The 25,247-nt window shown below is 32.1% G+C and overlaps 1 protein-coding gene and 1 long non-coding RNA gene across 4 annotated transcripts in view; one reads left to right on the forward strand and one right to left on the reverse strand.

The window, feature by feature from the left end:
• Positions 1–25,247, forward strand: part of PREX2 (phosphatidylinositol-3,4,5-trisphosphate dependent Rac exchange factor 2) — a 116,846-nt gene that overhangs the window by 52,034 nt on the left and 39,565 nt on the right. For both annotated transcript variants that reach the window (XM_087931341.1, XM_087931343.1), the window contains exons 14-29: positions 2,498–2,573; positions 2,988–3,060; positions 3,873–4,015; positions 4,419–4,511; positions 6,641–6,789; positions 8,116–8,201; positions 9,321–9,457; positions 11,083–11,200; positions 11,642–11,826; positions 16,966–17,127; positions 18,861–19,083; positions 20,309–20,516; positions 21,012–21,191; positions 21,770–21,864; positions 22,633–22,715; positions 23,403–23,493. In XM_087931341.1, coding sequence (XP_087787467.1) covers positions 2,498–2,573; positions 2,988–3,060; positions 3,873–4,015; positions 4,419–4,511; positions 6,641–6,789; positions 8,116–8,201; positions 9,321–9,457; positions 11,083–11,200; positions 11,642–11,826; positions 16,966–17,127; positions 18,861–19,083; positions 20,309–20,516; positions 21,012–21,191; positions 21,770–21,864; positions 22,633–22,715; positions 23,403–23,493 — 2,102 coding nt within the window. The remainder of the gene's footprint in view (positions 1–2,497; positions 2,574–2,987; positions 3,061–3,872; positions 4,016–4,418; positions 4,512–6,640; positions 6,790–8,115; positions 8,202–9,320; positions 9,458–11,082; positions 11,201–11,641; positions 11,827–16,965; positions 17,128–18,860; positions 19,084–20,308; positions 20,517–21,011; positions 21,192–21,769; positions 21,865–22,632; positions 22,716–23,402; positions 23,494–25,247) is intronic.
• LOC148126401 (uncharacterized) overlaps positions 1–25,247 on the reverse strand; it is a 77,555-nt gene that overhangs the window by 9,328 nt on the left and 42,980 nt on the right. The gene's annotated exons all lie outside the window — the stretch shown is intronic.

Consider the following 25,247-nt stretch of genomic DNA (forward strand, 5'->3'; position numbering starts at 1 on the left):
TTTCCAATAGACAGACAAGCATAGAAACATTTTATGTACACACATATATGCACAAACACACACACATACACATACACATTATACATACACGTGTGTGTGAGTGTGTGTGTGTGTGTGTATGCATGTATGTATAGGCACGAAGCCTACTGGTTCATTCATAGATAGACAAATAATAGCATAAAAATTATTAGTTAAAGCAATGCATACAATATTTCATTCCAATGCAAACTAAGAATAAGAGAAAAACAATTAATAAACAATACAAATCCTGAAAGAAAAAATTTAAGCCATCTTGGCATGTCACATATATATTAAATATCAAACAATCATCATTTTAAATAATAAACCTTTTGTTCTTCTAGATATTATGAAATGTATATCACAGAGAACATACTACGTTGTTGTGATCAGTGGAAAAAATTGCCTTTTCAAACTGGATAAATTACATACCTTGAATCTAGTCCTTGATGTCCAGAAAATTAATGCTTTTCCAATTTCTCACTCCAGATATAACCAAAGTTTTTAAACAACAGTGAAGTGTCCCACATTTTAGAACATGTCAATGTGACATTAGTATCTTTACTACTGAAAGACTTTCCCCTAAATCTACTTATATACTGTATTAAAATATTTTTCCAAAAAGATACCAATAACTCACAGCACTAAATCATGATTTAATTCCTCATCACATTTTTTGCAGTGCTAACAGATAAAATCTCTTTTCAAATACATTCTTTGGAGCATCCAATAAATTCAAATAGAACGTTTTGATGTACCAGTCTTAAATCTGATGAAACTAATTTAACCTTCTTCCAAGTTTGAAAGTATTGGCCTATTCCTTAAAAAATATTCAAACAATCTAGTCTTCAAGGACCACATATAATAGTCAGAGAATGAACTAAAACATGTTTCCTATGAAAAAGAATTCTAAAAGACGAAGTCACCCACACAAAAAGTTTTCTGTTTTATGAGCCAGCAGGTTTATAGCAATAAAATGACATCTTTATTCTGGACAAAAGTTCAACCACTGGATTTCTGCTTGTTATGTAAAGATAACTGTTTCTTCAATCTGTCAATTTCTAAATAAGGGTTTAGGACACATTTGAATGTTTGAGTGCATGTAAGTATATGTATATATAATCTCATTTATATTTTACTTGTATTTATTTATTTACTTACAATATTTAGACTAGTCTGGAAGGAAGATTGGGGCCAAACATATTTTTGAGAGGCAATGCACTCTGGCATTGTGGTTAATACAAGATAGACATACCTTCTAACTTGTACCTTTCTTACTGTACTAATAGGAATCTTACTATACCTTTTACATAAACCTTTCTGGTAATAAACAAACTCAGTTGCTTTTTCTTTCCACAAAATATGCATGTACAACTTAACCCAAACAAAACATAAATAGTACTTTTTTTAAATGTACCACATAAAATCAAGACAAGTAACAAGCAAGCAGTAAACAAGTAGCAAGCAATTCTCAAACTACAGAATACCCGAAATAAAAAGAATGAATTTTAAAATGTCATACATTAATTTAAGCAAAAATAATGCAAAGTAAACTAGTCATTATTACATTTTCATGATAAAACAAGAAGCAGCAGTTGCATTTCTAGATTCATATGATTGGAAATGTACATTTTTGCCTTTTCTCTTTTTAGGTATAACCCTGTCTTGATATTGTTCTGTATTGTGAGTTTTATTTAAAAAAACCCAAAACATTCCTTAATCTGCCTAATCATAGTCCCATGTCCGTAATATATGTTGCTCAACTCCAAAGAATACAGAGTAGAGTTATGAAATAAAAAATATTAAAGCAAAGGGTTGTTCCAACTGAGAAGCTCTTAGTGGTATAAGTACATATTCAGCCATTCATTAAATTATTTTGGAGTAATCATCATCTCTCTTAGCCCAACCTATCTTACAGGCTTGCTGTAGGAATAAAATGAAGGGAGATTCTAGATAAACCAATTTCAATTTCTGCAGGAAAGGCGGGATATAAATTAATCAGCCAAGCAAAGATATTAAAAATGTATTATTATTTCAAATTTCCTTAATAGTAAGTTTTGTGTTTTGTGTCTGTATCAATATTTTATGTAGAAAGGAGGGGGGGGGGAGTAGGAGTATTAAAAGATACAGTTCTAGAAGTCACATATTGCATGTGGAAACATCTATGGTGTATCACATTCAATATTATACTGTAACATTTTCTTTTAGTCCCTCATCAAGATAATTCCATAAATAAAAAAGCCTAGTTTTGGAGATATATGGGACGTTTAATTTTTGTAATACACTTTGAACCTTGTCCAAAATACACAATACTTTAACTAAAATAAAGTGTTATTATTACGAAGTAATACAAACAGAAAATACTTTTGAATAGATGAGGAATTACTTAGGTTATATTTGGGGTATAATGTATGAATATTCAGCTTTTGTAGAATATATATTTTGAGGACAAACTATTTTATGTTTTTTTTCTCCTCAGAGATAAAGATTACCATTTAAGAACCTACAAAACTGTCATAATGGCTAATAAAATGATAGACTGGCTAATTGCACAGGTAGGGCAGTGCTCTGAAGTATATAAATTTGATTAGTAACATGAAATAAATGTAAATAAATTTCCATTAGAAATTAACATTTTTATATCATATAATTTTGTTTTTATATGTTAACTAAGCTACAAATATTTGGATATTATTGGTCATGTGTTAGAGTCCTTGTATCTTTTGAAAGACTTTAAAGTATTAAGCATTCTATTTATCTGCCTATTAAAAAAAAAGTTAGATTATATTATACAAGTATATTTTATTTTAATGCCAAAGTAAATGCAACATACCGAGTATTAAAATATAAATTTAATATCACTTATGTTATGAAATTAAAATAATGGGCATGTATAAGCCAAAATATAGAAATAATTTTAAGTAATGATCATGTTTATTTTTATATATTAATAAACATCATATCTGCAGGGAGATTGCAGAACAAGAGAAGAAGCAATGATCTTTGGAATAGCACTTTGTGACAATGGATTTATGCATCATGGTAAACTATAAATTTATATAAGTTTTTAAAATGTTTTTTTTCAATATAACTTTAGAATCTGATATTGATTCTGTGATAAATAATTTCCCCAGGATATGCAGTATGTAGCATTTACTGGTTTGTTACTCTAACTTTTGTTCTGTGATTTATACTTTAAAAAGTACTATCTAATTACGAACCTCTTTAGAATACCTGTACAGCTTACAGATAGAGTACAGGTAGAGAAAGCTGTATAGTTACAGGTAGAGTCCATTCTTGCTCATCATAAAATTCTACACTGTTTTCTTTGTAAAATTACTTGTTAATAGCTGTGAAAAGTACAATACTACAAGTATCTACTTATTTGTTTTATATGCTTGCATAATCCTTGAAGATTCCTAGAGTTAACAACATAAAAATAACTTACATAACAGTATAACAAAATTACATTAAGAACAATAAGATGTAGTAAGTTACAGTGCAATAAAGCCAAATATGATGACACTTCACCATTCTACAAACACTTTCTGGAAAACCTCATTTTAACCTATTTTCACAATGTCATTAGAATGGGTGCTGCTCTAAGTTCAGGAGGAAAAATATTCCATAATATATGTTCTATTAATAGAAAATAACTCTTTCTGAGATACAGCTCTTCCCTTTCACTGAAGTGGGAATTATTAATAAGAAATAAGGAGTTTATCAGACAGTTCAGCTTGTTTTGGTAGATGCAGTTATTTAATAAATCATTTAGTAAATAAAATTTTCGTTGAATTATAAATCAATATGTCTATAGGCGCTACACAAATATTAACCTTTTCTCTGTCAAATAGTGCTGGAAAAAAGTGAGTTCAAAGATGAACCACTTCTGTTTCGTTTTTTTGCGGATGAAGAAATGGAAGGCTCCAACATGAAACATAGACTTATGAAGCATGACTTAAAAGTAGTGGAAAATGTAATTGCAAAATCATTGCTGGTAAGTTTTTTAAAAATGGAGTCTATATGTTTGTTTGATTTTGATGCTGCTAACTCCTATTATTTGCACATAGACAATGTTATAGTTTGTAGTTATTGCTATTGTCCATCAGCTTAAATCCGCTAGACCTCTCTTGCTGTTTTTTGTACTCTTCAGTTTTGTGAGGAAAATATATATTTACTGAAGAACAACATATAGGTACTTTATAGAGTCCAAAGTTAGTCTGTATTGGTTAAATATTCATACAATGCTCAAATAAATGCATAAGATTAATGTCACAGCTTATGCAGATTAATATATTTGCCAGATGTAATGTTCACAATGGTAACAATCATATAGTAGTAACAGTTGCCTGTCAGCCATATTTATTCAGCATATTGATTTACAATTTTTCCTTTTTCAGATCCTATCAAGTGATGGAACTTATGGTTTTAGTTTGGAAGACAAAAACAAAGCACCAATTGTAAAAATAGTGGAAAAGTGCTCAAATGCTGAGGTAATATAGCCTTGTTTATAACTGTCCCAATTATTACATTTCTGCTCATAGAAAAGTTTACATGTATTTTGACAGTTATTTCAAAGTTTTATTTTAATAATTTTAATTGATTTGTGTATGTGTTTAAATTATTAAAGACTATCCCAGAGCATTTGTAAAATATAAATATTTGTATTATTTTAATAATGTAGAGATTAAAAACATACAATATGGATGATTTCACACAATGCAATTAAGCCATACTGTGTTTTTTTTTAATTTCAGCATAACATGTTGTGAAAATCCAATTATGGCCAACACTGGATATGGCCCTGCTACGTAGCAGGGCTGGCATTTTCAGTTTTTCACATCAGAGTTTTAATGTTTTCTTTTAAATTATGTTAAACCTACTTGAGACTTACATTACATTCTCACTTTTTATACTTCAAAATATGAGTAGGTGTGCTCCTGATTTTCAGCAACAATTATTAGAATGGCTTATTAGGGGCTGAAAAAATAGTGCTTGGGAGTTCTGTACAGACAATTATTATCAGCTATTTACACCTTCATGTTTAAGCTTGTAGACAGTCAATAATTGTAATTTCCTAAAAATTTAAACTTTGATATCTTAAAGTTATTGAAAGAAACATTACTTTTCACATTTCTAATTTTACAATTATAAAGAACTATAGAGAATTATTAGGTGTGTGAAGTTTAAGAGAGCTGAGAAAATTGCTGTGTATAAGGCTACATATTGCAGGTAATTTTTTAAAGGTTACCTAGGTGCAGAACTTTGAGAATCATTTTTGCAGAATAAGAAATATACTTGTGCAATACAATTTTATATATAGCTACTTAAAAGTAGGTTCATGGATAAGCATGTAAAAATTTCCGTATACAATAAATTAATATTGCTTAGGGAATGGTCTAGCAAAGAATATGTATTAAAATAGTCATTCAAGATTATCTGAGCCACCAATAATATTTAAAAAATGTGGCATCTTCCATTATAAATGCAAGATTCACCACATCTCTTTTCCAAAGGAAAAGCTATATATTAAGCTGGAAACAAGGAGGTTAGGGGTTGTTTGAGCCTTAGAGGTCCAGATTTGAGAAAAGTTTAAGCACCATCCTCTATTGCATCTGAGGGAGAACAATTTCTTAACAGCTGACCTGCTGAAAACATAGACTAGTTAACAAATGAACATATTATTGAGCCACCCCCACTTCAAATCCTGTAGCAATGAAGAGAAAACGTTGTGGAGTTACTTGCTGTTCCTAGTCAGAAATTACATCCTTTAAAACAAAATGCTATATGAAAATGGTAGTCAGGAGAACTAGGAATGACATGTCAAGGAAATGCAGGTCTGTAAACAAGAGGCCATTTATTATAAGGAAGAAAGCTTTGTAGATTCCATTAAATAGCTGGAGTTCTGGCTGTGCCTAATTAGAAGAGTTGACTTCTTCCTTCTGAAGAAGTAGCTGTATGAATCCCCCCCCCAAAAAAAACAATAAATAATAAACAAAATTTATCAGCATATATAAATTGTGTATATGCACTCTGATATGTTTAACATTCGATTTAGCATTCATTTCTGTATTTTTGTGAACCAAGATTAATGCTGAAAAAGAAACTGAATTTCAGGGATAAACTTTTGAGTGTTTGAATGTTTAAATAAATTGATGAATATTCCTAAGTAAGTCCATTTGTTCAAAAAGAAATTTAACCTGGATATGTAAATTTTTTTATAATGTGGCAAGTCAAATATTTTAATCCAGGGTTTTGAAATCTTTATCTACAAACTTACTATTAATTTAAGTCATACATATTCATATGAATTTTTCTTAGATGAATTGTGTTGGTAAATGGATAAGTGAATCTATTTAAATCCACTATTAATTTAAACTTTAAGCTGTCAAGTTTGGGGGAAAAATCTTAAAAATAATAAAATTATTTCCAATAATATTGAATTGCCAGGATTAGTTTTTTTCATAAAGGTATTTTCTGTAATGTTATATAAATTCCACAGTTGTAAATATAGGAATATGGGGATGTTTGAAGCTCTTCTTCTGTGCATGTAAATAATAATAAAGGATCACTGATGTTGTGATGCTTATTGATTATATATGTATTTTGCTTTCTTATCTAGGTGGCAGGTCTGGAAATTGGGAAAAAGATCTTTACCATTAATGGTGACCTAGTTTTTCTAAGGCCCTTCACTGAAGTGGATAGCTTTCTGAAAGCATGTTTAAACAGTAAAAAGCCCCTCCGGGTACTTGTGAGCACAAAACCAAGGGAGTAAGTTATTTCTTTGGTTTTAGAAATTATAAAAATAGTAACTGAAATATGTTACAAAAGCATAGGCATAAATATTATTATGTTAGAAATAATTTAACTAAATTTCATATATTTTAATGATATCCTACCTTTTCCCTCAATTTTATGCAGTCAAGGTGGTTAAACATAAATAAAATGTAAGGTATATTTTTGAATGTTTACTATATATAGGTTAGAACTAATTCAGAAATATCAGTAGTTAAAAGCTGAACAAAAGAAATACTGTATATTTTAGCTGTTCATTGACTGGGATTTAAATGCAACTCCAAAGAATGCATTTCATGGTCTGGCATAGTGCAGGAGATGTTGTCCTTTGTGCCAAACAAGTAAGAAAGAGTGGCTTTTTCTCCTCCTCCTGTTCATTCTGAATAACTTCATTGGATGGAAAAACTGGTGTCGGAATTTAAATTTAAGTTCTTGATATAAAATTGCCTTCCTCAATTTGGCTCTCTGGATTTTAATTATCACACTTTTCAGTCAATGTGGTAAAATCTAACACATCTGAAGGGTGGCTGGCATCAATATATTTATCTAATGCTTTTTGCCATTAATCATTTAATAATACCAAAATATCAAGAAATCATTATATTTGTCATTCTGTTACTCTTCAGTAGCATATTATGTAGAAATGACATTTATTTATCTTTTTGCCTGATATGCCAAGATTTGTTCAGAATGAATGCAGGTAGTTCTTGCTTAGCAACCACAATTGGGACTGGCAACTTGATTGCGAAGTGATGTGGTCACTAAATGAAATGTCACTTGATGGAATTACAACATCACTTCCCATTCAATTGCTAAGCAAATTACCACCAGTTGTCAAGCAGGAAATCACATGACTCTGATTGCAATTTTACTGCCTGTTTCTCCAGTTAATCTGCCCGTCAAAACCTGTTTATGAAGTGTGTAAATGAAGATCATGTGACTGCAACAATCATAAATTTGAGAATTGGTCATAAAATTACATTATCAGTGCTGTTGTAATCATGAATGCATGTGAAACAGGGCAGTCGCTAAGCGAGGTTTGCCTATATACATGCTGGTTATTAGCTAATGATGTTTAAAGCTATGATCCAGGTTTCTAAGAAGCAAACCTCACTGAATTCAAGATTATTTTGAAGTTTCTTGCTAGTCTGTGTTAAAAGCAGTTGTTATTTTTTCACCGAATGTAAACTTTATTTTTTTAAAATTAAGTACATTATATTATTTTAATCTTATATAAAATTTGAGACATAAACAGAAATGTTGGTGTTAGATGCTTCATTGTGGGTTTTATCTTGCTTAAAGGACAGTTAAGATTCCTGATTCTGTGGATGGTCTTGGATTCCAAATACGGGGCTTTGGCCCTTCTGTTGTTCATGCTGTTGGAAAAGGTATGAAGTAACCTGCATTTATGAATAGTTGGCCAAATGCAATAAATACACAAACAACCAGAATCCTGATATTGATGTTTGAGGAGCATTCAGAATTTGATGCATGGTTCTGAATTTACGTATAAAGAATTAGTAGTGATTTCTATTGTTATATATAGCTACTTAAGAAATCTGATGCTCATACAACCAATAATAAAGGGAATAGTGGGATTTAGCCTCTAATTGCAGACCTAACAAGCATATATTGATCTGATCTTGGTCAGGAGGAACATGTGACAGGATGGATATTTGTCTTAAGGGTTTATTGCTCCCTGTTTTGATTTTACTTATGTGTTTTATAAAGGCAAAATACACTGAGATATACCTTGTGGAGTATATTTCTTTATGAAAACCATGAGTATTTAAGTAAAAGATTTCCATAATAGGAAACTGTAATATCTTGATATATCTTTGACTATGAAAACACTGGGTATATTTTCATATAACTGGAATTAGCAAAATAAGATTTTTTTAAAAGTCCAAGAGCTAATTTTTTACCTTTTTTCGGAAATTCTGTAAAGAGGAAGAGGCACTTATTCATGGGGGAAAGCTGTTTAATTTAGCATGAGAAATTAATACGGTTCTAATATGGTAATTTAGTGTGACATAGGATTTGGGGTTTTATAAATAACTGCTTTCAGACTTCATGGGATCAATGCTATAAATTCATCTTCGGAGAATTTATCCTTTTGAATCTTATTCAGCTGCATTGTTTGCAGCCCATAATTAATCACATTAATTTTGTATAGATTTCTATAGAATAAATCCTTAAAATATGATTATGCTTTTCATCTAAGGGAGTGGACCAACAAAATGCAATGTTTGTATCTTGACGTTTTACCTTTTAGAGGTTGGACAACTACGTATTTAGGATAGCCCCCAGGAAAACGGAATAATTTTTTTCTTACATGATATTCAATGATTCAGAGTAATGTATTTCTAGCTTGTCTTTAACAATGTAGTGTTGGTTCAATTTAATATAATTTGGAATTGAAAAGGACTGTCATTAAAATCAATTGTAATATGGCTTTTCCCTATTTCTAAGTAAATTTCTAACTTAAATTGTTAACTATTTTAAAGGAACTGTGGCAGCTACTGCTGGGCTTCATCCTGGACAGTGCATAATCAAAGTAAATGGAATTAATGTCAGCAAAGAAACACATGCAAGTGTTATTGCCCATGTGACAGCCTGCCGGAAATACAGACGTCCAATGCATGTAATGCTAATTATTTTGTTCATTACATATGTCCTTGTTTTTATTTCAGTGGCTCCATAACTATTATCTATCTTTGGCAGTTCATGGAAAAGCATAATCAGTAATAACACTTCACCATGAATGAATGGAATGGGTTTTTCCTTTCACTTGATATTGAAAAGATGTGGGGTTTCGTTCATAAGAAGGCACACAACATGTCAACTTTTTAAATTTGCCCTGCTATTTGAAAAAGTCTGTGACTTAATTAAAACTGTGTTCTATAAAAGAGCACACATTTTAAAACTTAAATATTAAATGAAAAGATACCATCCTTGAATATTATACTCTTTTCCATTACTCAGGTACAATCTGCAAGTTAAATTAATGGAGATCCTGTTGTTATATATTCAGGGTGGAAATGGAAAAGAAAAAAAACACATAGAGGCATTTTACCTAGCATTAAGTTTGTTTGATAGCTGCTCGGACTCACTTTATTGGTAAGAAGGGCAGCATATCAATTTCATAAACAAACAAACAAACCTTTTATGAGAATATCAGTGACAAAACTAAAATGGAAAACTTCCAGTGGAGGATTGGATATCCATCTAAAACAAAAACTTTTATGCTCTGACTAATTGCATATTATTGAGAATGACTCTGTGCTCCTCCTGATTAACGATGGACTTTTGAATGGACTACCATGCTTGTTCTTGTTTATTTATTTGATTTTGATCTCATTTTGATCTCATTTTATTACTTTTTAAGTAAGATGGCAAATATACATAGTATGCTTGTCTTTCTCCTCCTATTTTCCCTGTGAAGCGGGTTAGACTGAGAGAGTGACTGGCCTAAAAGTTACTTGGCTGGTTTTTCATGCCTAACTAGAGACTAGGCAAGGAACACTTCCCCAACACTTCCTCTTTTATGAGCAAAGAACTGGATAAAGAGTTATGGGATCAGTCATGGCTTCCACTGATGCATAAATCCTGCTTACTATTAAACAAATGGACAACACTGAGATTAAAATACAGTCCTATAACACACTGGTTGATTAGCCTCTTTTTAATTATTATCAAACAATTTCTGTTGATATGCTTCATAGCAAATTGTTGTGAAATGAAAGCTAAACATAAGAGATGATACAATGTGACATTCTATGTGACTGTGTTAGAATCTAAGTTTAAATTAGGAATTCTTCATAAATATAATTTCAATTATATTGAGAAGGAATCTATTTCAATGCTGCAGTTGTAAAAAGCAGTAATACTTGATACTGGTGCTTGACCCTCATTTTATCCCCCACATTTCTCTTTAGGTTATATATTTTAAAATTTGTCAGAATGCAAATTTGTGTGGGTGGGAAGAATAATAATTCTGCCAACCAGTATTTGATTTTTCCCTTATTATATAAATTTAAATAACTTGATTTTTTAAAAATTATTCTCTTAGATACAGCTTCATATAATCAATAAAAAATGAACCATAGACTTCAGCAACAAACAAATAAACCCTGTTCTGTTTCCAGCAGCAGTCCTCTCTTCCCCCATGGAAATAAAATGCAACCTAAATCCACAGTTTTTCTGTTTTTCAAAACCTATATGTATTAAAGTGTTAATGAGCCTTATAAATTATTTGTTATTCTACAGCAAGATTCTATTCAGTGGATATATAACAACACTGATAGTGCTCAGGAGGATTTTCAGAAAACGAATACTAAATCATTGGGTGAGGATGGAGGAGATGCATTTAATTACAAAGTTGAAGGTGGGATTATTTTACTTTTATTATTAATCAAAATAAAAATTTGAATATTTCTTAAAGTATTAGAAGCAAGTACAGCATACCAGAGTAAAACAAGAGGATTGCACATCTCTCTTGAAATGAGATGCATGCCAGCACAGCTGGGATTTAAAGCATCTAGAAATGCATGACGTATTCAGATATTACTTTTGTCAATTACATGAATTAGTAACCGGTAAAGTATGGAATGAAGAAATACAGCCATACTTTAGAGATCTATGATTTTGCTTTTGAATTAATTGGAATCTTAGAAATTATGTAGCACTAGCTAGCCAGTAGAAAACAACAAGGAGGGCCTGAATTTTTGGTCATAATAATTTATTAAATGACTTTGCAATAAAAATATGTGTTTCAGTGGTAGTCTATATTGATTAATCTACATAATAGATGTTTGTTTGTTTTTAGAAGCAATTGATAAATTTAATACTATGGCAATAATTGATGGACGAAAGGATCATGTCTGTCTGACTGTTGATAATGTTCATCTGGAATATGGTGTTGTTTATGAGTATGACAGTACTGCTGGAATAAAATGCCATGTTTTAGAGAAAATGATTGAACCAAAAGGCTTTTTCAGCCTGACTGCAAAGGTATGATATATAAAACATGTATATACGTATGTATTTATATGTTCTTACTGAAGAAAATTTAAAATTATAATAATTTTATTTCAAATCAGTGTTTTGTGCACTTTTGATATTTATTTAAGATTATGAATCATGGTTATCTACTAAATTCAAACCATAAAATGATAAATGCAAAAAAATCTAAGCATCAAACTAGTCCTGAATATTTTTTTTTTGTTTCCCAAAATTATGAGCTAATTTCATCACCCCATTGTATTTTTATAGTAGTTTTAAGAATTATTATTAAAAATTATTTTAATAATAGGATTTAAGAATTATCATATCATTTGGCAAAACATAGGTGGGAGAACATGGTTGGTTACAAAAAATATTTTCAGTTCTTCTATATATTAAGAATTCCTAATTTGATTGTTTTCATAACAACACAACTACAAATAATTTATCTAATAAACAAGACGGATGAGATTGTGTAGTACTAGAAGGAAGAAGATACATTCAATTCAAAGGTGTTATTAGTATATAATCAAATATAATGCTCTAAATATAGATCATATAAAGGGAATTAAGATGCTAAAGAAGACAAAGTACCTGTTTCACCTTCCCCTTTGTCTCAATGTTATCTAAATCATCACAGAAAGACTATATTATTATATATGCAGATAATATTCCTCCTTAATTAGTCCAGGATTTCATTTCACACAAAGGAAAAGTCTTACCCTGTTTTTCTTTCTCTCAATATTAAGTCCATTATTTGATTAGCTTGCTGGCATTAATAGGGATGTATCTATATCTATCTATAGTATGTGTCATCAGTGGAAATTGTCACTTCTTCTGTTCAGTCTCAAATGGTATTGTAAGAGGATCTCTCTACATTTGATATTTGACGAGAATTCAAAAAATAATTGACTAGTCAATGCAGTTTGCAGAGACACTGGTATTCTTTTTTCTAAGAATTTGAAAACCATGAAAAAATAACACTTCAGAACAGACATAAGAAATTTGTCCTTACTCCAAAACATTATTCATCTGCTAGATTGTAACAATATATGCAACTGCTGCTGCTGCTTCTCTCCATCCTCAATGTACTGTGATGTTGCCTCCATTTTCTTGCCACTGTTTTTTTTTTTGAAAATTTTATTGATTTTTAAAAACAAACATAAACAAACAAAACACAGAACATAAAAACATAAAACATCTTTTTTGAAAGCAGCCTGATCCCGGGTTACATCTCTAAGTGCAGACACAAATTCAAATTCATGCTCATTTTTATATTCCATTCCATATCTTATTACCATTCTCCATTTTGTATATAACTTCACCCCTCTTTCAACTTTCTTAATTTTATTTTATTTATTTCATCTCAATTTAAATCATCATACTTATATTCTTTGTCTGTCCTATTTCAGCTATCTATTATCTTTTCTCATTGAACAAAATTTTTCCTGTAATCACTGATTGGAGTATGATGCCTTTATATCTTTCCCCTAAAAATTGTGACATTTAATATAATACATAACTTCCATTAGGATTCTGCTTGGTACATTCTAAAACTACACAATGTATTTTTAAAAAAGGAAAAGATTACAAATATATAACATAAATAAAACAATCAGTACCAATTCAATTCTATCATTAATGTTGATATTCATTTAAATCTTAAACATTTTACGCATTGCTTTTCAAATAAGTATCATACTTCTATGCTTTCCATAATTACTTCGCTCCCACTTCACTTATGTTTTATAAAATGTTGAGTAGTTAAAATGTTCCCATTCCTTCCTAATTCAATTCTCTCATTTATTTCATTTCATTTATTTTATTCACAAAAGTTTCACTAAATTACACTATTTTATTTCACTTTTTAATCATATGTTGTTTCCAATTTTCTAACATTATTTCTATTGCAAATATAACAATACAATCTTATGTACCTTTACAGAATCCCTTTTTCAGTTAAATTTTCACCCATTATCTCTGACTAAATCCTGTTTCTTTACATCTTGCTCCAAACCTTTGTAACTTCTCTTCCCTTGCTTCTTCCCTTTCTTCTCTCTGTCCTTTTTACCCCTCTGTCTCTCCTCCATTTCCCTCTTCTGAATTCCCCTTTTCTGTTGCTTTCCAACATTATATCCCCTTTTCACATTATTTTTCCCTTTTTGGGCTGTTTTTTTAGGTCTTAAATTCTTCATTCTCTTTCCTCCTTTTCCCATTTCTTTCCCAGATAGAATTACTTGTTCATTAAAAATGGCTTCTTCTTTGTCCCAGTCTTCTTGTTGCGCAGTCTTTTCTTGCTGTTTCTGATAAACACCAATCGCCATTTCTAAGAATTTAAAAATGGAACCAGAGGAGCCCTTCCCTTCTTGTTCCTGTTCTTTAAGTTTTTTAAATTCAATTTTCAGTTCATCCAGTTCATTCCGTTCATCCAAAAGTGATGCCATTAGAGAGTTTTCTTTTTTTTCTTTTTTAAACAACCACCCAATTGTTTTCAGTCATTCAAATGTGATTTCCAAAAGTTCCAAAGTCACCAAACAATCCAAATACACAAAACTGTTTCTTTTAACACTCTCTTCTTTTTTCATTTTCCCTTCTTGGGGTTACTATTTAGTTGCAAAGTTCCAGTTAAAATGTATCCTTTAGAAGTCTTGTTAAGATTTAACTTTTAAATTATTTTGAATTCCAAGCAGTCTCCTCCTTTGAAGTCCTGCCCTTATTCTTTTCCTCTTCCTTCCCACTTATAGCAAAAAAAAGGATTTTTAAGCGTTCAGAAATCTTTATTGTCCCTTTGGCATTTATTATATTTCCAGTTTAATTACCTGTTGGTACCAAAGCGGATTTTTCCAATTTCTTTATTCAAATCTTCTCATTGTCAGCGTGAGGAAGGAGAGTGAAGAATTTTTTTTTCCCTTTTTACTTTCGTTCGCTGCTTCCAGCTCTTCTTTGGGAGCGATGTATCTTTTGCAAAATTTAAATTCCAGGGTATCTTAGCTGTTACTTTTTGTCCCGGTCAGCCAAAAACTTTCACTTCTTAACTTTCTCCTGCACTTTCTTTTCTGGCTGAGTGCTTCTTTGAGGCGGCCATTTCTGACTGCTGCTCTACCGCCTTCGGAAAAGGGAGTTTAGCCAGCTGAGGAAGAAAGATGCGGCTCCCCTCAAACCTCACTGGGTCTCCCCTGTCTTCACCACCTCTACGGGGTGGCTCAGCCTGGAAGCCAACTGGCTCGGAGCACTCCAGCAGCGAGCCCAGGCAGAAACCGCGCTGTTTTTTTTAACTGTCACCTTTCATTTATTTTTTAAAATTTATATGCTACCTATCACACTCTCCAAAGTGACTCTGGGAGCTGTTGCTGCAGCTGCCATCTCCATGCTTCTTAACTTTGGAAAGTGCTACACTGGCTTGTCTCCTATGTAGACATGATGCTGTGGAAAGGAGGAGATGGAAAAAACTCCTTCCTGCAAGTATGATATTGGATGAATCTTACTTATTTTTACAAAAGATTTTTTGTGGAATGTATCTAAGGATGGGAAATGGACAGGACTAATGGCCATGCACACAGTGTTTGGCCAGCTGAATTGATTTATATTGTTAAGAGTCAAAATAAATGCTATTTGCTTATATTTCTAATATAAATGGCCTTAGCTTAAGAATAGAATGTTTGCATAATATATCATACATCATAGTATATACAGAGGTTTTTATAAGTCTGTTTCAGTCGCTCCATCCCTTATCTGCCTATTTCCGATACATATTCTTTTAAATTCTTCTGTATAGTGCAGTGTTGGTGTGGTGTTAGGGGTTTTTGGTTCAGTGTGTGGAAAGTGAAGGATGTGTGTTTGTGTTTATTTTCATGGTCATGGTCATGATAGGCACTTAAGATGATGTTTGATTTTGTTGTACGAGGTGCAATGACAATAAAGTAAACTAAACTAATAATTGTTTGTTCTGTTAACTCCTATAGACAGTTTTTGCTAAATTAGAGAGGAGGATAGAAAGAAGGACAAATCACTTTCTTGAACTGCTTAGATATCCAGCACCTTGGTCATGTTTCTATATGTTGTCAATCTCGGACTTTTTTTTTTTCAATAAAGCTCAGTTTCTTCCACTAATCAATCTATTGTGCAGATATTCCTTCCTGATTCTACTTGTACTTACTACATTCTTAGATGTTTCTTCCTCCTTCTAGGAGCATTCTCTCCAGTTCTATTGCCTATTTTTCTTCAGTGGCTTCAATGCCCTGCTCCTTGATACAATTGAGTTCACAATGCACAAACAGTTTACCGCTTACAAATCATGTCCTAGAAGGCAGAATGCTTCTGTCATTGCTCACAAGAGTTTTAATTAATCCAAGAATTTCAAATTATCTATGTGATCTTTTTCATGGTAAAATAGACGGAACTCAAACTTAGGACAAACTGCTCACAGTCTCAAAATCCAAATCTGAAACCTGCTTAATAAATTAGGTTTTTAAAAAAATTTAAGCCATAATAATTGGAGCAGTTGGTTTCACAAATATTAGTTTTGAAATATCAACATGTACCCAATGAAGAAAAAATTAAATATTAAATACTTGATCAATACATAAGGATAGATTCATCACATTCCTCACATCCCGGACATAAACTGTTTCAACTCCTTCCCTCAAAACGACGCTATAGAGCACTGCACACCAGAACAACAGTTTTTTCCCGAAAGCCATCACTCTGCTAAACAAATAATTCCCTCAACACTGTTCAACTATTTACAAAGTCTACATTTCTATTATTGTTAATCTTCTCATCACTCCTTATCACCCATCCCCTCCCACTTGTGATTGTAGCACTGTAACTTTGTTGCTTGTATCCTTGCGATTTATATTGACTGTTTCCTAGTATGATTTGATTGTTGATTGTACCCTATGACTATCATTAAATGTTGTACGTTATGATTCTTGATTCTTAACGAATGTACCTTTTCTTTATGTAAACTGAGAGTATTTACACCAAATTCCTTGTGTGTCCAATCACACTTGGCCAATAAAGTATTCTATTCTATTCTATTCTATTCTATTCTATTCTATTCTATTCTATTCTATTCTATTCTATTCTATATATTAGGGCTGTGCTATGAGAATTAATAACCTTAAATAATTATTTTTGTCCTAATAGATCCTTGAAGCTCTAGCAAAAAGTGACGAGCAATTTGTGCAAAACTATAGCAGCTTAAATAGTATACATGAAGTAATTCCTACCAATCTTCAGAGCAAATTCAGTGCCATTTGCAGTGAAAAAATAGAGCACATTTGCAGAAGGATTACAAGTTATAAAAAGGTAAAGGTTGTAAATTTGCTTAGAAGAAATGGTAAAAATATTCAACTGGAACTAAGTATGGGTAAACAATTATGCTACAATTACAACTGTAAATGTGTAGAATCAAAGTGAATACATTTAGAGAGGATTTTTATGATAAAGTATACTTCAAAGTATGCTTGGGAAGGTTTCTAATCTTGCAAAGTAGATTTTGAGAGTGTACTTGTTAAATGGAACAGGATGACATCAGAAAAAATGTTTAGCAACAAACTGGCCTTATGTTTTCTGTGATTCCTGTGCAATTAAACTTTCTGTGATAGATAAAATATTACTGGTGTAATATTGATGTGTTATAAAAAAATTTAATAATATCTGTAGTGTCCAGAATATGAATAGCAAGAGCATATTGGACAAAGTGCATGTGGAGGAGGTAGACATATTTACCAAACTAGTTGTAAACCCACATATTCCCCATCTGCTCGGATAAGATCTTTGAAAATCTATGAACATGATGCATACTTATTTTTTTCAGAATGTTTTCTATTTGATGTTGGATGTTGGAATATGTCTTATTGTAAGGATAGTTTATCTTTATTTTTCAGATGGAAACAGATTGTCAAAAATGTGATTAACTGTGCCATTAGTTTCAGTGTAAAAGTTTGAAATTTATAAATAATTACGCAATGGCTTTTTAGTATTACCTTATTACTGCAGCATCAATTTAACTAAATAACTTTGTAATTTCATGGGCTATAGAATATTCAGATTAAAACAAATCAGATATGGATATCAAATGAGAATAGAAATGATGGATGAGTGATTGGTTATTTTTCTCACTTTTGGAAATGAAGCTTGTAGCTCACTCTATTATAGTTATATAAGTTGGGAAGTTGGTATAATTTGTGCTTATCAAAACATAGAATCTGTTCAAATTCCTGTTGTGGGTGCTACATTTGATTCTTTGTAACTGATATTATCTTTAACTCAACAGAGGTGTGCCATTCTCACTCATTTTGATGCAGAATTATCCGTATTTCCCTGAAAATAAGACTGGGTCTTATTTTCTTTTGGGCCCCAAAATAAGCACTAGGACTTATTTTGGGGGGTGTCCCTTTTCCCCTCCCTGTACGGGAGGCCCATTTCTGCTTGCTTGTGGTGGTGCCATGGCTGTAAGGCAAAGTGGGAGACGGTGGAGCTACCCCATTTGCCCTGCAGACAGGTCATCTACACCCTGACACCTTCCTTGCCTCATGGCCTCGGCACCACCACACCGCTCAGCCTCCTGCTCCTTTGAGGCTGTGAACAAGAAGAAGTGGGCCAGCGGCCATGTGGGCACCTGCTGTTGCTGCTGCCACGAGTCAGGTGTTGGGGCATGGATGTTCTGGCTGTGGGGGCCCTGAGGTAAACCGGTGCGGAGCATGGGGCAGCTCCACATCCATTGCTCCTTGCCTTGTGGCTGCAGCATTGCAAGCAACCAGAAGGAATGGCCAGACAGCCGGCTGCATAGGTTTTTAAGTAGTGTTATTTTGAGATAGGGCTTATATTCAGCGCACAAGTAAAAAACATGCTACAGCTTAATTTTTGGATAGGTCTTATTTTTGGGGTATGTGTTGTAGAAACAGAAACTCTAAGTGCAAAAATAAGAGCCTGAAACAATACTTTTCTCACATCTGAAAAATGAGTTGCTAAAGTTGTTATGTAGTTCAAACTGGAATCTTTAGATTCATACGTTTTCCTTTTGGATTTATCTGTAGTTTTCACGGGTCCTAAAAAATCGAGCTTGGCCTACTTTCAAACAAGCTAAGTCAAAGATCTCACCATTGCATAGCAGTGATTTCTGTCCAACTAATTGTCATATCAATGTTATGGAAGTCTCATATCCTAAAACGTCAACCTCACTTGGTAGTGCCTTTGGTGTTCAACTTGATAGCAGAAAACATTTTTCATATGAAAAAGAAAACAGACATATGGAGCAAGGTAAACAGCAATGTCTATCTTTAAAAATTTGTTTCTTTCCTAGCATGACAAGAAATGAAGAGATTGGGTTAATTTAGAGGTATGGAATGTTTTAACTGATACCATTATTAAAGGTAAAGAAGAAATTTTTGTTCAAGGACTAATGATTTTGGACTGTTCTTGCTTTATAAACCAAATACTATCATTGCCATCCTTTCACCTACCTTTTCTACTTGGAATTGATGAAGAGGGGAATCCATTGTGCAAGGCATTTCTCCTTGAGGTTGTCTTGTTTATCTACATGGAGGAATGTCTGATGCTCCCTCTTAAAGAGCAAGCGGCAGAGATTGACTGCAATGGCTACAGTTCTTTGGAGGAGTTCCAAAATTTTCAAGCATCCAACTCATTAGCTTGTTCTTTGGGAAAGAGAAAAAATATATAATATGGGAAATTGTCACTTTGACACTCTATAATGGCTAGTTTGGTGTAGTGGTAATTGCAGACTTATACATAGAGCTAAGTCACATCCATACATATGATTTTCCATTGTAATTTTATTTATTTAATTGTCAGAGCCAAATTTACTCTGTAATCACTACAGTATTGAAGGATTTTTATTTTGTCATCTATCTAAATTACTGCTTATTTCTTCTTCCTTGAATAATTAAATGGTCACATTATGATTGTAGTAACAGGAAGCTGCAAATATTTATCTAATTCAGCTATTTTTTTCATCAGAGCAAGTGTCCTATTTAAAGTGAGTGCCATCTTTGCTAAATAAGTGGCACATTTTTTTTTGAAATAATCATTGAACAAGCACTGAAAAGAGGGGTGTTGAGGTCATTGTTTGTTTGCTTAATTTACTCCCCTGCCAGCTGAGAAGTAATCATAATAATTTGTGTGTCTATGTCAGGCTGTCTATTTCTGTCTCTAGTTTTTGCTAAAGTATAGAGAATTTTTTTTTTCAAAAATTCATGTTTTTTTCAGTATTTATATTGTGTAATCATTTCTATTTTAATTCAGATTATTCTGTTTCATTAACTTGTGGATAATGTTAAAAAGTGAATTATGCATGTAAAAATGAATTAATTTTATCACATGTGGATTTTCAGCATTATGTTTTGCTTGTGTTCTGAATGTGTGCAAACTATTGAATGTATGAAGTGAGCTGGATTTTTTTTGCATTTAAATTAATTGAGTTATAATGAATCTAAATACAGCATTTTATGCAATATACTTTTTCTAGGTAAACTGAATCCCATGGTTTATATACAACATACTATAACAACCATGGCCGCTCCATCAGGTCACTCATTAGGTCAACAGGATGGCCATGGTTTAAGGTACCTGTTAAAAGAAGAAGATTTAGAAACACAAGACATCTATCAGAAATTGTTATGCAAATTACAGAGTACATTAAAGGAGGTGGAAAACTGTGTTTTTCAAATAGATGAGTAAGTAATCCTAAGGTTTAAGATTTATGTATTCGGATATTAATACATATGTTAGCTTTCCAGAATTATAGCTTTAACATTTGGATTTTTGTTGGAGAACCATAAGTCTGTGATAAACATTACCATGCTGCCTTTGCATATTCAGTACTTGATATTTGTGGATTGGAAAAATTCTTATTCAAATAAATCAAACCATTCAATAACTCTCATTTCATTAAGACAACTCTAATAACAAATAGAAATAACTATGGTCTTTTGAATTTCTTCCAGTTGGAACAGAATCTGGCTTTAATTTAAAACTTTAAAATATTATGTGTGTGGAGTTACTGAACAATATTTGCACAGAGTAATCCATGATTTGATGCTATATGAGCCTAGTCACATTAGATTCCTACTTCTGTTTTAAGAGTGTGCCATGTCTGCATTTACAGATTTTCATACAAATTAGAGGGATGCATTATTTTTAATTATCTTTATTACATTTATAAATTTCAGCCTTCTCTCTTCAATAACATATTCTCCAAGTTCACAACAAAAAAATCATGAATTGTTAATGTCAACAGACAGTGATAATGAAAAAGGAGAACGTAATGGAAAAAAAGTATGCTTCAATGTAGTATGTGATGAGCAGGAAGATTCTGGTCATGACACTATAAGCAACCGGGATTCTTATAGGTAATGTATCATTTAAGATATCATTTATTATAATAATAAACACCAAATTTACAATTTACTGTATATAATGATATAATGTTAATTTTTAAAAAGTCTGTTACATAATGTTCTTAAGTAATACATATCATTACATAGCATTATTAAGTAATACATATTTAGTTAATAACACATTTTTTCCAAGTAAAGAATGTGTACTTGTTTAATGTATACTTTGAGGCAAACATGCCAAATGTGTACCTTCTGATTTAATATACTGATACGAGTTTCCCATTGTCACAGCCATTCCTCTGTTTTGAAAGATATTATCCTTTTTAGAGGATTTTTTAGAGGACTCAGCTGTTAATACATTTTCAATTAATTTAAACCCACTTTCCTCTTCAAATGTAGCTTTTAGCAGTACATTGCAGGGCTTTAAAAATATACAGCACTAATGAATTTTTTTTAATCCCAAGACACAAAATTTATTGTATGGCTTATTTAATAGTACAAATCATGCTAATAAAATATTTGAATGAAATGCCTAAAAATAGGTATATTCTTGAAGGATTTATATACTCTTACATTTTTCTTCTTTTTAGTGATTGCAACAGCAACCGAAATTCTACTGCTTCTTTCACCAGTATTTGCAGTAGCCAATGCAGTTCTTATTTTCATAGTGATGAAATGGATTCAGGTGCTTTTCAAATGTGTTTATGTGTACATATTTATATAGGGGAATGTATGTGAGTTTTGCTTACTAGAACGTGTGTTGATTGATTTGAACTTGTGTACTGTCATAATTACACATTTATGACAAATTAAGTCATAAAACACTACAATAAAAAATCACATCATAACACTCATTGAAAATATCATAGCAGTAATTAAGCAGCAATGAAGTAAAGATTTCCCAAAAATTAATGTATGTGATGAAGTTGGAAATAATGTCCTTCTTTCACTTAGCTGCAAGCATTTTCTTTATTCAGAAACTTCATTTCCATTTAATTGAACTGGGTAGGCGAGATATATTAAACTAGTTTACCCATTATTAACTCCCATCTATGGGGCAGACAAATTATACTTGAAAATCAGGATAGTTTTCTATAGGCTGTAGAAAGAAGGACAAAACAAAAGATGGAGTTACTATCATACATCTGTTTTTTTTTTTCATCCCACTGAAACACTCTAAACACTTACAGTAAAGGATGAAAAATGTTGGATGGAATATTACTATAAATCTGAATGAAACTGGCAATTAAGCTATAGGTACTTGAGTCAAATGAAGAAAGTCAGACTGGAAGTAATTACCTTTTTCCAAAAAGAGGAGGAACCCCTTCTCTGGTAGCAAGCTTAGCGCCCCAGTTGTATTTCTAGATCTTTTTCAACATCAAGATAATTAAAATATGGAATATGAATATTTCTGATCTAAAGTCAACAATGATTTCAAATATTGTCTTATTAGGTGATGAACTCCCTCAGAATATCTGCATTTCTCATGATAAACAGGATAAACTTTATGGTTGCTTGGAACATCTTTTTGGTCAGGTAAGCTATTTCATTTCAGTTTTTTTCTGCCCTATAACAAGTGACAGAATTATGAAAGTGTTGGGAAGGAATTGGATAAGATTAGAATCAAGGTGAGCAAAGTCAGTAACTGTCTGGCAAAGTGAACAGGCAAAAAGGGAGTCATGAATAAAGTAAGCCATGCTGGTTTCTGTTATGCTTTTACTATGCTATGGTTTATTTAAGCAGCAATTATGAATAGACTAGCTCACAGGTCACAACCAAGAATAATCATAGTTTTCAACTGCACACTAAACTAAGGCAAATAAATCACATTTCACATCTCTGCAAGGAACTAAAGTTAGCTGAGACTTGACACTGGTTGAGAAAACATAAGAGTGGTTAGTGATTTTCCATAGGCAAGCTTATTGAGATGTTAAAATCTTGCCTATTTTCCATAGGCAAGGTTATTGAGATGTTGATTCTTGTTTGGTTTTGACATTTTTGATTTGTCTGCTAAGACCAAAAATGGAGGCAGATTTGTCTCCCCCAATTGAGTTCAAACAAAATTCATAATCGTGGATCTCCCACATCTCTGTTTATAGTTTCTTCTAACAAATGCCTAGGTTTTCCCTTAGATCTCACATATATTATAATATTTTAAATCAGATTGAAAGGATTATCAGAATAAACTTTTTAATATTTATCAATCATTTCTGAAACCAACAGGTAGATTCAATTGTTAATCTACTGAAAGGTCCAGCAGTGGCAAGAGCTTTTGAGCAAACCAAGTTCTTCACCCCTGGTCGAAGTTTTCAAGGTATTAATTTTGCAAAGCTAAGTATGACAGTGAGCGTACTTTCTAGCTCTTTTATTAGCAGTATTATAGTTAACATTTCTTTAAAACACAAAATAAAAATTAGAAATGTATTTTGTATTATATTTAGAGAACCACCGGCTGTAAACATTTTATGGGCCTTTTTTTAGCACACAGATTGCTGTGGCAGAAGGATTGTGAGAAAAAAACCAATGAAAAAAATTCATTGGTTCTTATTGTGTTGTGGAAGATATATTCAAGTAAATGCAATAAATATTAAACATTTTGAATAAATCTTTTTAAACAACAGTCTAAGTTTGACCAATGTTTTTTATTATTCTCACAGATCACATTTTCATTTTTCCAGATTTTTTTTTCATAATCTGCATTTTTTTGCCATTTTTGCCACTCTGCTGGAAGAAGGGAAGGAAGTGTGTGTGTGTGTGTGTGTATGTGTGTGTGTGTTTCTCTATGTTTCTATGTGTGAGAGTGATTTTATGTGCAGAGAAGACAATGGTTGGTATATGCCAACAGGAATCTGTTGAGGTATTCCCTGTTAGGAGAATGAGTGCACTCAGGGAAACGTAGTGAGAATGATGTTGAATAACACACAACCAGCACACAGATACACTGAATAGTAAAATGTAGGTTTTACTTCCAGTAAACGGGTAAACAAAGTCCAACAAATAGTCCAAATCCTACACGGTCAAAGCAGTTAGTATCAGTCCAGGGATAATCCAAAAACAAAGTCAAGTATCATAAACAGAATTATATTCCTTGTGAGGGAATATGCACCCATGCTGGAGCTCCAAATGTATGTAGATAACTTAAATTTGGTTTTCTGTCATGCCAACGAGTGAATGGCAATTCACCAGTTGTTGTGTTCACCACATTGTTTAACACATGGTTGCTACACATTATGGCCTCACCCCATAGTGTTTCAGGCAAACCTGAATCAGATAACATAGTATGAGGCATGGCTTGTAACGTTTGCCCTCTTCGTTCTATAAACAAGTTATGTTGTGGCCTGTAAAGTGCAGAACACTTATGCTCGATACCAGCCAATTTTAACATCGTTTGAAATCTATTGTTAATAAACTCAGTCCCGTTATTAGTAACTACAGTAATTACCTTATGTTTCATTTTTCTTTCTGCAAATCTTAGCCAATTAAAGAAACGTTGGAACGTTTCTGTTTTGTTTTTCATTAGATAGCAGAAACCGTACCATGAGTAATGGTCCATTATACTCAAAGCATAGCAGGCACCTCCCAAACTGGGTTTCTTAGGACCAATTATGTCAGCAAACACAACCTCTAAAGGTTCTTTGGTCTTAAATCCATTCAGTCTGTTTGCTGGAGTAACCTTGCTTTTCTCTTGATTACAGGCATTACAGTTTAAGTACTTGCTACAGGGTTTTAATTGTACTCCCTCTGACAATTTAACAGTTTGTTTCAGCATTTTGAAATTAATGTGCCCCATGCAGTTATCTATGCAGTAAATGTATATATTCGTCATGTGGCTTAACATTGTTATAAACCAAGTTAGCCATCTGCAACTGGTCATCATGTATCACATATAAATCATTCTCTAAATTAGCAGTAACACTTTTACCCTCTTTCTCTGTTATACAGTTACTACATATTAGGTTACTAATATTAGGTTACTACATATTAACTAAAGCCCTTACTGATAACAAATTAAATTTCAGTTTAGGTACATATAACATAGATAAATGGTCATTTACACATGAACAATAT

The sequence above is a fragment of the Pseudonaja textilis genome, chromosome 3 (genome assembly GCF_049901715.1).
Source record: "Pseudonaja textilis isolate UNSWEBS1 chromosome 3, rPseTex1.2, whole genome shotgun sequence".
NCBI classification, from domain to species: Eukaryota; Metazoa; Chordata; class Lepidosauria; order Squamata; family Elapidae; genus Pseudonaja; species Pseudonaja textilis.